A 13040-nucleotide genomic window follows, 5' to 3' on the forward strand; every position below is an offset into this window, starting at 1 on the left:
GCATGTTTCTAGGTATTATAGAGCCCAAGACAGAGGCAACTAAAGGGACTCTTCACCTCCACTCTATAAAAGTGACTCTCATCTAATTGCCTATGGCATTGGATTTTTTTTTTTACGTAAATGAAATATCATATAAAAGAAAGAATTCTAGAAAGGACATTTCATACCCTACCTGAGGGATCTAGTAGTTTTGCCCTTGTGTGCTAAAATATTGCAGCAATACCTGTTTTTTTTTCATGCCGTTTATCTCTGATATGATCTATAGTTACACATTTCCATATCCTGAGCTAAACTTGTCACGTGGAAATCATTAAAGAGTAAGGAAGTTTACATAAAGGGAATGTGTTATGTATGCCATTTCAGTGTTATTAATGGATAGGATAGGCTTTAATATCAGATCATAGGGGATTAGGCACTTGGAAGACCCATGGATACACTGATTCTGAATGGAGTCCTACTTTGTTGATTCCGGCAATGTAGACAGACAGAATTAGTTCATTACTTGAGTTCAAGGTGTCGGACCCCCACTGACTGATATAAATAAGCTCTAAAACCACTTTAAATGTGCTTAAAAGCCTTCAAATAGTTGTATAAACATTGGAAATAAAGGAAATAAAAGCTTCTAATATATCTAACAACTAGAACGAGCAAGCATTAGAATAACCAAATTTATAACAATTGCTTATTTTGTCCAATAGAATGGCCACATTTTCTTCTTACTTGGCCTAGCAATTAAGCTATTACATTTCCCCATGCGTTTAATATAGCTTTTTACATTTTCTTGTTAAACTTCCCCAGTGGTGTGTGTGTGTTTATGGCAGGAGCAATTAAGGAGCTTTATCAGTAAAGACATCATCCCATATCTCTAAAATACCCCCGTCCTGATGCGTACAGAATGGGCCTTCTGGGTTGCGCTGATCTTCAAACTGTCTCATAGAAAGGAATAGAAAATGATGGTAGGGGATCAGTGTTTTACTGGAAAAAAACTTTTTAAAGTGTTACCATCATTTCCCTTTTTTATATATGTCATGGATGTGCTTTAAAACATTTTTCTAATACAGTTTTTAGGGTATTTTGTGAGCTTTAACTAAAAATCAACCTTGAAAGAGTAGCTTGTCCTGTTCTGTTAAAGTATGTGGCTATGGAAAAGCCGCCTTCATCCGATGCTATACATGTGCTATACAGAATAAAGACGGCTCACTGGTACAGTCTATGTATAATGTCTAACTCTCTGTGGTTTGCTTCTCAACCTTAGCATTAAAGTGTATGCAAACCAGCCCTTGATTTATTATAGAAATAAAAAATGTACTAAACATATCTTCATGGGGGGCTGTGAACAGTTATATCTTACTGCATTCTATGCTATGAGCATGCACCTTGAAGGGGTTATTCACTTTTAGCAAGTAATTGGTATCATTTGTATAAGAAAAAGTTAGACAGTTTTCCAATATACTTTAAGTATTACCGTATATATATACTCGAGTATAAGCCGACCCAAGTATAAGCCGAGGCCCCTAATTTTACCACAAAAACCTGGTAAAACCTATATTGTTTTTACTCGAGTATAAGCCAAGTTTGGGTTTTCAGCACATTTTTTTGTGCTGAAACACTAGGCTTATACTCGAGTATATATGGTAATTTGTCATGATTTTCTATATCTCTACTTGCTGTAATTCTATAGGTAGCTTCATGGTTTACTTCTAATGACGCACGGCTCGTTATATCACAGAGAGTAATCAGAGCTGTGGGATATAATGAGCCGCACGCCTGTGTGACATCACCTTTGTAACATGGATGTAAGCAATGACAGACAGCAAGCGGAGGCCTAGACAACTGTGAGGATTTGATACAGAAACTATATTAGAAAGTTGTATAACTTCATTACAAAAACAATATCAACTATTTTCTGAAAGTAGACACAGTGGAAGGTTTATCAGAAATGTCTGAGAGCAGAACTGTTCTAATTGCCCATGGCAACCAATCAGAGCTCACTTTTCATTTTCCCACAGCTGTTTATGAAATTAAAGCTCAGCTCTGATTGGTTGCCATGGGTTTTACCTCAGACACCTCACATAAATGTATATGTAGTGTGTATATAGTGTATATATACATATATATATTCTTTTCACATAAAAACACCTCATGAGAATGCAAATAATTTGAGCCTATGATTACTAATTGCCTCATAATTTGTTGAGTTGCTGATAATACTTTTACCGTTCACACTGAGTCATGTTTTATCACAACTTATTGGAGCATATGTTGACAATTACTGGGAAATATACTAATCCCTAACTTCCATCATACAGCAGTGTTACAGGCAGCCAAATAATCAGTTCACATGATTTCCGTGTGGTCATATTTTTATAGCCTTGGCTTGCAGCGCTATTATTAGTTTACAAGCTCTCATGGCTTTTGGTTATCATTAGTACTCAATTATTTGTGATTAACTCTTTAGAAATGAAACCACAAAAGGCACAGACAATGGTTTTCACCTATTTGGTGTAAGGGATGCCTTACAAACTCAGTGCATTTCTATTTGTGCTTTGCTCTTTAGATCTATATGCGGTTTAAATCTATATACTGTATATAAAAGTTATAGAAGCTTTTTGAAAAACCAGAACAAATTTGTGTTATACAAGGGTGGACACAGATAGCATCGTGCCCCAATACAACTACAGTGTAGGTTCTTCATATACACATATATGGTATATACTGCAAATTGTGAAAATTGCACATACACTGTATAGTACATACAAATTATATACACACAAATAGTATATATGCATCATATACTTAGACACTCAGTATGTACACAACGTATTTACATATACATACAGTATAAATACACCACATACGTACTTACAGCATATACTCACCTAGAGTATATACAGCATATATACAGCACATGCATACATACGGTATATACATACACAATACAGCAGATACAAATTTACACACTATTAACACACATATAGCATATATACACACATACATTTATACGGTATACTCATACACACATGTATTTACTTAATGTCAGGCAGTCTTCTTAAGTCAAGGGTTGTCAGTGGCCAAAAATATGACTTTATGTAGCCCAGTAGCTGCTGACTACATAAGGGCAGTAGACGGCAGGAAGCAGAGATGATAGATTCCTAATCCTTCTATTTTGCTCTCCCCCAACATTTCTCATATGAGGTGCCAGCTCAGCTGTGTACTGTGATGATATCCACTGTTATATACAATTGCGGCACATTTACTAAGGATTCGAACAACGCATTTTCGTCGGGTTTCCCAACTTTTTACCGTTTTGCCCTGAATTGCCCCGGGTTTTTGGCATCGGACATGTGGACGACTGGCAACCCGACTGATTCGGACAAACCGCGGAATTTAAAAACGAAATTGTGTCGCAAGATCAGCAGACCTCAGTGAGGGAAGTGACGGATACAGGAAAATGGGCGGCAAGCTATTTGAATAGCGGAAGATCCAAATCCTCGTCGGACAATGCACAGCGGGGATTGCGACGGGACGGGTAAGTAAATGTGCCCCATTGTGCTGCACAATGCGCAGCATAACATGTATATAACAGTGCATATCCTCCATTTTCAGTGTGTCGAGTCTAATGAAGTGGCACCCTGGCACTGTGGGCCCATTGCAGCTGCTATGGCTACTTCACCTGTAGTTACACCCCTGTCTGTGTATTATACTGCTTGGTGTTCAAAGTGTATAGCAATATGCATGTCCACTTAATGAGCAGAATAGTGTTTCTCTGTTCATTTACTATCATCTTTCTCCAAAAAATATCAGGGAAGACTTCTTAAAACAATATATTAAAGCAAAAAAAATCTCAGAGACTCTGAACATTTCTTTAATTATTTTAAAGCCAAGAGTTTGCTGTAATGTTTTTTTGCTTGTTTTCACAGTGAGTGCCAAATGGGGCAATGGAGCTGTGAAAAAACTCCTTGTCCTGGAAGATGTTCCATAGAAGGAGGCTCTGTTGTCACCACATTTGATACTGACACATATCGATTTCATGGAGCTTGTATTTATGCCCTGGTCACGGTAAGCCAGTAACTGATAATAGACCTGGTGGCACCATTATTTACACTACATCAATAGGACATGTATGACATTTTCTATGAATATTCCATAAATGTGAGAGATGTGAAATCCATCATCAATTTTGGCCATAAAAAAGTAAAGACAGTGCAGACCCAGACGATCTGTGTAACCATACCTTTGTGTATATAGTAGGTAGAAGCAGGACTGTAAAAAGTCAACTTTTAATCCATTTTTGCACCTTCTGCAAATGCTCTATTAGGGTCTTTCAGCCTGAAGCGCTTTTTACTCTTTGAAATGAATTGTTTCACAGCACCTCCTATGTGCTGTAAGTGGCTGCTGTAAATATATAACCACAATCCTGATACAGCATCTACTACTAGCAGAAAGGAGGGGCTGTGAAACAGCAGAGAGCAGAAAGCTCTTCAGGCTGAAAGACCTGCCCAGTAGCTGCAGAGACGGATTATAACTTCATTTTTCACAGTCCTGTGAAGCAGCTCTGCAGGGCTGTTACCTAACACTGTTTGAGGCTTTTATGGTCAAAACTGCTGAAAGATTTCAGGGACATAAAACTATTAATCCCATCTACAGAAGAGAGTCAGGATTTTCATAAGCGGACAACCTGATATACCACATTTTTTATTGTATTGGCATTTACTAAGTAGTTGAGTGGAAATTAATATTTCATCTTAGTATAATGCCATTATAATCCCAGCAGTGGCAATATTGGTTTTCAGAAGGATTACATTGTAGGGTTAGGATGTCTGATGTCTGGGTGTGGAAGCATGCTGAATTGTCATTTCAGAACTTCAGCAGTTTTATTTCACATCACCTGGCTCCCTCCTGTGGGTAGGAGAGTAGCCTGTGTGTCTGTGTCTCAGCCTTCTCTCCACTACACTCATCCAGTTCCCTCCCCCCTCCCAACTTCCTGCCATGTGCATTGAGCAGGAGGAGGATGATGTAGAGTAGAAGAAGAATGCACAATGGGACACAGGCACACACATACTGCAGCTGCCACCCCCAGGACTTACCACACACTGCTAGCAGAGAGCCAGCTAATGTCAAATAAAGTTGCTTAAAGTATTGAAATGATTCAGATTGCTGAAAAAGGCATTTTTTAAATCAGCATACTATAGGCTTTTGTAACCTGTTATTAGCTAAAAATCCCATTACTGGTGACAGGTTTGCGTTAAAGGGGTAACTACTATTTCCCTATTCATCTATCTTTATGCAGAGGTATCATTGCCCTGCCATGCTACGGGCAATTCTATTGTAAAGGTTTCTTCATCTGAGAGTCGTCCTATTCAGTTTTCTTTTCAGATATCAGTGTTGCATGCTAGCTTGAAGATGAATAAAGCAAAAAGAGAATATTTGATCACAACCAAATCTGTAATATCAATAATCTTAGAGGGTGCAGTTTCCATCTTGTACATTGATTACTAATTTGTGTTCATTTTATTTCCATTACATAGAGCACTAACTTTCCAGATGGAGGAGGTGTGATGGGAACATTCGAGAAGTGTGGTGTGAGCTCATCTGAAACGTGTTTTACCAATATTATCTATACGTCTTCAAATGTGAGTTCTTCCTACCTTTGATTAAATTAATATGCAGATATCTAAAACAGCCATACTTATGGCAAGGGATTGTTTTCCCTAAAACAAAATAATCTGGTCTTGATATCCAGCATGCTGAAAACTTAATTCCTCTGCAGCATCATACACATAAGATCAAAGGCTTCCCATAACATAATTATGTATGGTAATCTATGGTAAACTATACTCCTAGCTGCCTATAAGAAGTCTCAATTGTGTCCTTATAACACTTGTTCCTGAGCACTGGCCCTTATTATAACCAATAGCTTTTTTATTTTGCCTCCTTGAAATAAAAAGTAAAAGAAACCTAGATCCTAACTGCCTGAAGCAGTGATAGCAAACGTCAAACTTCAACCCAAAAACCACATTATCACAAAGTGCCCACAAAATGCTGTATTGGGCACATCATGGGCTGCCTGGGACTACACGAGAATGAACCCAAGTCCTGTCTGGTAAACCCATGCGTGCCCACGGAGAGTTTGACACCATTGACCTCTGTTGACACTGAAATACCAGCGTAAGGCGGCAGGAAGTGTTGTGAAAACTATACAAGTCACAGGAATTATGAAGGCTGTCAAAAATATATTTATTTTCAAGGCGATCCGGATTGTCACTGACTGTATTGCCAACACAAACATATATATATATATGTCATCCATCGGAATCCACATGATTGGGTGCCTGTAGTTTCTATCAATCAAGGGATCAGAACATCTGATGTTCAAGTTTCCCTGAAAGACTTTCAGAATAACACAAAGTAGTGTGAACAAGGCCCAAATAAACAAAGTACCACTGCAAACGAAATAAACCTTTTTTCCTCCAATTAATTTCTTCTTTCCTATTCCGTAGGGGATAATAATGCTATCAAAACAGGACCAAATAACAGTGGATGGGCAGATCAAACAGCTGCCATATGTTGCAGGTGAGTGCAGATTAGCTCCTAACTATTATTAAGTCAAAAAAGGGCAATTTACATTAGATCTGCAACTGATCACAACTTGTTGATAATGCCGTAACATAATATATGCTCATTCTGCCAATCGCTAACTGAGGTGTGTCACTGATGTAGCCTGTGATTGGCTGAATGTGAATTTCCTGTGTTAGGCTATATTCACACTGCCGTTGCCCGCCCGTACCGTACCGTAGCGGGCAACAGCAGTGTACAGGGAGAGGAGGAGGAGGTGAGCGCAGCTCACCCCCGCCCCTCTCCATAGGAATTAATGGCACATGGCGCCGTACTACGGAGAAAGATAGGACAGGTCCTATCTTTTTCCGGGTACGGAGCGGTACGGTGCCGCACGTGTGCTGCACCGTACCGCTCCCGTAGGGCGCCGTGCGCCCATTGACGTCTATGGAGGACGTATATCGGCCATATATACGTCGGCCGTATATACGTCCTCCATACGTCAGTGTGAATGTAGCCTAACAGGAAGTAGGTACTAGCGGGACCTGGAAAGCTTCTGGATGACAGTGGCTGGTGATCAGTGATGTTAATAATTTTCACAAATGTAGCCACTTTGCATCCTCATATACTTGCATATCTTTACTCCACATTATCCTATACAACAGTGGGGCACATTTACTTACAGGATCACCGGAGTTCACAGAAAGTGCATTGTCTGACTATAATGCACAGTGCGGTGATTCACTAAGATCGTGCACCCGATATCCTGCATGTGACGCTTCCCCACTCAGGTCTGACAAAGTTCACCATCTTTTTAGTGGTGCATCTAAGTGCTTGGGCTTGCGACACAAAGTTAAATCCTTTGCTCAGTCTGATACAGTCGGGGACACCCCCTAATTCGTGTCGCATGGAAACCAGCGCAGCTGCGCCACCAAAAGTGTCACGTGCGCCACAATCCCAGCGCGCACACACTTGTTAAAAAACTATGCAAGCCATTTTGGCCCTGAAAATGGTATAGTCTGACAAAAGTGCGCAGCGCGACCCTTAGTAAATGAGTCCCAATATGTTTGAACAGATTTAGGGTGCATTCACACACCAATCTAAGGAGAAGTATATGCGGCCGCAAATTTGTGGCCGCATATGCGTCCCCATAGACGGCGATGGTGGCCCCGCGGCGATACCGTGGTATGCCCGGTATTACATGCAGTAAAGATAGCCAATGTGAATTTATCATAGAGCTGGTCTTATGTTGGGTGGTGCCAAATGCAGATTCTTATGTCCCCCTTCTGTTGTCTCTTGTCATAAAGTGTAAAATAGAAAAACAATAAACAGTATTTAATCAGTCACAAAAGATTTTAATATGCAGCACGGTGGCTTAGTGGTTAGCATTACAGCCTTGCAGCGCTGGAGACCTGGGTTCGAGTCCCAGCGTCAACATCTGCAAAGAGATTGTATGTTCTCTCCACGTTTGCGTGCGTTTCCTCTGGGTCCTCCGGTTTCCTCCCACACTCCAAAACATACGGGTAGGTTTATTAAATTGTGAGCCCCATTGGCCACAGGTACCGATTTGGCAAACTCTGTGCAGCGCTGAGTAATCTGTGTGCGCTATATAAATAAAGGAATTATTATTATTTTTCAATACATTTCAATAAAGTTGGTATAAAAAATGAATCAGTTCAATTCAGTATAAAATGCAATAAAAGAGGTGGACAAAAAGTCTTGTCCAGAGTCATCTTCTGAATTTTTCAAAATGCTGATGGTAGTTCCATTTAATTGTTTCATTGGTTTTTGATTCATCTTTGTTCTTCTTACAGATGATGTTTTTGTGATTAGATTGTCATCCACAAATATCCTTCTCTTTACACCATTTGGCCTTGAGATTATGGTCCAGAGAGTCCCAGTCTTCACTGCCTACATCAGGTTGAATAGGGATTTCTTTGGAAACACCAAAGGTAGGAATATTTGGGTACATGGGAAATCTTTTTGTTTGATCTTGATGTGGGAAAGTGGAACTTTTCTAAAACAGAATGTACAGAAAGGCTACATGAACACGTACATTTTGGTAAGCCATTGTTTCATCAGCTAGCACACTGCCTCATGCATTTCAATAAGCTAATAAACATGGCCTTGGTATTCAGAGCTCCGTATGAGAGACGACTGTCCAAGCCTCAAATTTTGGAGCAGGCCATTTTTTTTGGCAATATTTGAGGCTCAGGCATTCCTCTTGTACTGTCATTGTTGTGTAAGTGGACGTTACACACAGATGGCACATGGGTCGCAGGCTCCTTGTGTGCGGCCCATGAAAAGCACAAATTTGGGTGCAGGTAACCTAATTCATTTGAAGGTCCAAAATATCAACCAAAATGGGTTCTGCAGGGCATCCTAAACTAAGTCAAAATCTCATTAAGAACTTGCATTTCACTTGGTGAGCACAAAACAAGATTGTCTTGAGAAGCGGTCATGAAGCTGTCCCATTTTGGTGAATTATGATAAATAGGACATTGTGTGATTTGCAAATATGATTTTTAAGCACATTATTTTGGGATTCTGACTGTGGGTCACCCCATGTTTTGGAGCCTTGCTAGAGTGAAATATATCTATGAAGAGAGCCTTTACTCTGGAGGACCCATTAAGTCCATGTCCTTTGTTCTTGAAAAGGCTCTGTGTAATGCTTTCTTTTCCCTACGATGGAGCTGTATTTACATTGGAGACTAAATGACAAGTCCCCAAATAAATTATGAATGTCCTCTTGGAGTTTTGGCAGCAGGATATACTTTTAATCAGGATATTTTCTCATGAAGGCCATCCCTGTGACTCTCAGAATAACTCCTTGAACTACATTTGCAGACCTTCTTAAGTTGCCTCAATTATATGTTATTTTAAATATTTTTTATCTATTATGCGCAGGTCTCTGTGGCAACTTTAATGGTGAAACTAAGGATGACTTCCTCTCCAGTTCTGGAATTGTAGAAGGAACAGTAACAGTATTTGTAGACTCCTGGAGGGCAGCCACAAACTGCAAACCATCACAAAATATGGATGTTAACCCCTGCTCAATGAGTATATCTAATGGTAAGTCCCAAATGGTACTGAAATACAATGTATCAGATATCCCAATACATTTTAAGTTATTATGAGTTTAATATATATGTGTATTTTTTTAGAATTATTCGCACAGGCACATTGCTCTGCTCTAGTCAACCAAGAAAGTCCCTTTCAAACATGCCATTCTCTGGTGGATCCAGACCCCTATTATAAGGTAATAGCACAGATTTTCAAGGTTAAATATTGTAGACATCTGATCATTTAGTTATCTAGGAGGAATTACGGTATATTTAAATTTCACACATATAAATAACCATTGAATAACATTTAGATTGTATTGGTGCTGAAGCCTAAAATGTTGAGGCCATCACTGGTAGAGGGCTTTGATCATTGGCTGTTCATTGGAAAATTGTATAATTTTATCAATTATATTATTTTCAATTATCAATTATTTTCTGAAAATAGACAAACCCTTTAAAGTGTACTTGCTGTATAGTTGATATAATTTTACATATAATTAATAGGGCTAAGAAATCACATTCGATAAATTGGGAGAAATACATTGAGTGATGTCAAAGGATTTTCAGCTGTAATATGAATATTCTCTACATCTTTTATTATTTTTAGAGATGTGTCTATGAAGCTTGCAACTATCAAGAAACTGTTAACTTCATCTGCTCGGCTCTGGGATCTTATGCCCGGGCTTGTGCAGCCAAAGGAATCATCCTCAAGAATTGGAGGACCTTCACCAACTGCAGTATGTGATAAATTCTTATTTTAGGGCGTTAATTAGGGGGATTGTGCTTTTCTAATAACAAAACAGAACTTATCTGCTCTCAGGGGATGTGACAGTGGGGCACCCAAGTGATGACACAAATGAAATCCGTAGGATCCTGTGAATGAGCTGGAAGGATCCTAGTGATCAGACATATATTAACAAATCGTTGGGATAGATAATTTATTAGTTTTACAGAACCCTTGATTACTAAAACATAGAGAAAGTTATGCACAGAAAGTCAAGCGCTACTTCATTTTTGTTGGCTCTGCTTAGCTTTTCTTCAAGGCCATAATTGACTGTAGTTGACTGACTTCTTGGCCTACAGGGAATATTCTTCTGCCAATCAGACATTGGTCATATATCTTGCAATATCTTTACTCATCAAAAGTTATGAAAGAATATTTTGTGAGGCAAATACAACCTAGTATAACTTGGTGTTGCCAGTTTCAATATGTGTATATTAGTTCTGTGTCTGTCCTTTACCATAGAGTGAAAATATGATGTGCATTGTAAAGTACAACACTGCCATCTAGTAGATATGCAGCAGAACACGGAATGCTCTCGTTATTCACTTATAGATATGTAGAGTTCATTCTATAGCGCTAGTGTAATAGTCTCATCTATAGCTATAAATATGTAGAGTTCATTCTATAGCGCTAGTGTAATAGACTCATCTATAGCTATAGATATGTAGAGTTCATTCTATAGCGCTAGTGTAATAATCTACAATGATTTCATATCTCCTTCTCCAGCCATAAACTGCAGTGGTAACCAGACCTTCAGCTATGACACCAGCACTTGTGGCCGCACTTGTCTGTCTCTCTCTAATATGGAGTTGGAATGTTATCCCAATGACATCCCTATTGAAGGTTGTAACTGTCCTCTGGGACTGTACCTGGACAACAAACAGCAATGTGTTCCAAAATCACAATGTCCCTGCTACTTAGATGCAAACACTATGATAATGCCGAACCAACAAACAGTCTACAAAGGTCTTACATGGTAAGGAATGATTGGGCTATTTAAATATTTATTGTGGGATGTGAACAATTAGTTGGTTCATAGATTTGGAAGATTTGCAGGCAGCGAATCGGATCCAAATATTTTCTGATTCAATTCTAACGCCTCTTTTAAAATTGTTGCTAGTTAATTCAACCACTACACAATATAAGGAACTGTTCTTATGAGTGTCCACTCTGGTACTATCTTTGTTCCCAAATGGAATGGGCTGTCCAAAGTAGACAAAGTTAACAACTTTGTATGTCTCTACTGCAATGTTGGTAGTATATTTATTGTAGAACCTTATAGATTAATATTGTAATATTTTCTGCCTTATTTGCAGTTATTGTGCCAGTGGAAGACTCAACTGCATAGGAAAACCGATTGACTTTGAAGGTACTAAGCTTTATTTTATTCTAATGTTTTATATCATTTGTCACATCAGAGCCATATTCTTACAATTCCATTGTCTATTTTTACTTAGAAACCTGTGAGGCTCCAAAAGTGATGAAAACCTGCGGATCAATGTCTGATAAATACGGAGCAGCTTGTGCCCCAACATGTCAGCTTCTGGCTACTGGAATCCGTTGTGTATGTGTCACATTCATTCTGTATGGTCTGTTTATTCCGAAAAGTCTTAAAGGCAATAAAATCTTCCCCAATAAGGCTATGTTTACATGGTTGACTACAAGCTTTAGATTTTTGTCATTAATGTTTGCTGAAGATGCACATGTTGTTCAGTGGAGCTAAAGAGACAGAATAGTACAATTGAGAGATAGATAGATGAGATCAATAGCCACAAATGAATGAAAAGAGGAGCACTAACTGAAAATATATTACTCGGGTGTTCTCCCAAAATTATAGGAAAAAAATGGCAGCACTCCAAGGTTTCAGATAAAAAAAGCTCTGGGTACTTTTATTACTACATGTCAATAACGGTTTGGCCCCTCCAGACTGGAGCCTTAATCAGGGATAGATAAATGGATCTATTGCACAATGCAAAATTGGACATGGAACATCAAGAGGTGCTGCTTCCATAGAGAATATCTTTATTGTCAACACACAACACTTTTCAGATCGGCACTCAGACCATCAACAGGTGTCATGATATACAGATAGATAAATAGGTCATAGATAGATCTTACTAATTATCTACTTGTATTTATAGATACCCACCAAGTGTGAGGCTGGTTGTGTCTGCCCAGCTGGTACTTACGAGGATCTTGATGGCAGCTGTGTAGCAGAGAGTGACTGTTCCTGTGAATATGGTGGCATCACTTACAAAAGTGGAGAATCCATGTATGGAGAATGTCAGAGCTGGTAAGTGAAACCAAGTCCAGTACTATGTGGATTAAAATGTGACATCAGGTCAAAGACCAATCTGCACTAGTGGGCTTTTCTAGATTTCTGTGAATAGACAACAATTACTGTATACTGAATTGTTTAGGGACTTTCTGACCATACATTTCCACCAATAGTTTCTCCTTAATGGTCTACTTTCCCTCAATAGCACCTGCAGTGGAGGTCATTGGCAATGCGAGGAAACTCCAAACTGTGCATCCACCTGTATGATGTTTGGGGAGAGCCATATCAAGACGTTTGATGGACAACAATACTTGTTTGATGGGAACTGTGAATATACCTTAGCCACTGTAAGATCTTT

At 39.0% G+C, this 13040-nt stretch overlaps 1 protein-coding gene across 1 annotated transcript in view; it reads left to right on the forward strand.

The window, feature by feature from the left end:
• The window catches only part of LOC140070241 (mucin-6), a 69404-nt gene that overhangs the window by 18243 nt on the left and 38121 nt on the right, over positions 1–13040 (forward strand). The window contains exons 14-25 of the mRNA XM_072116595.1: positions 3921–4059; positions 5529–5633; positions 6501–6573; positions 8370–8507; positions 9463–9627; positions 9720–9814; positions 10228–10357; positions 11131–11380; positions 11721–11773; positions 11862–11968; positions 12546–12697; positions 12888–13029. Of these exons, the coding sequence (XP_071972696.1) occupies positions 3921–4059; positions 5529–5633; positions 6501–6573; positions 8370–8507; positions 9463–9627; positions 9720–9814; positions 10228–10357; positions 11131–11380; positions 11721–11773; positions 11862–11968; positions 12546–12697; positions 12888–13029 (1549 nt within the window). The remainder of the gene's footprint in view (positions 1–3920; positions 4060–5528; positions 5634–6500; positions 6574–8369; positions 8508–9462; positions 9628–9719; positions 9815–10227; positions 10358–11130; positions 11381–11720; positions 11774–11861; positions 11969–12545; positions 12698–12887; positions 13030–13040) is intronic.

The sequence above is a fragment of the Engystomops pustulosus genome, chromosome 7, assembly GCF_040894005.1.
Source record: "Engystomops pustulosus chromosome 7, aEngPut4.maternal, whole genome shotgun sequence".
In the NCBI taxonomy this organism is placed as follows: domain Eukaryota; kingdom Metazoa; phylum Chordata; class Amphibia; order Anura; family Leptodactylidae; genus Engystomops; species Engystomops pustulosus.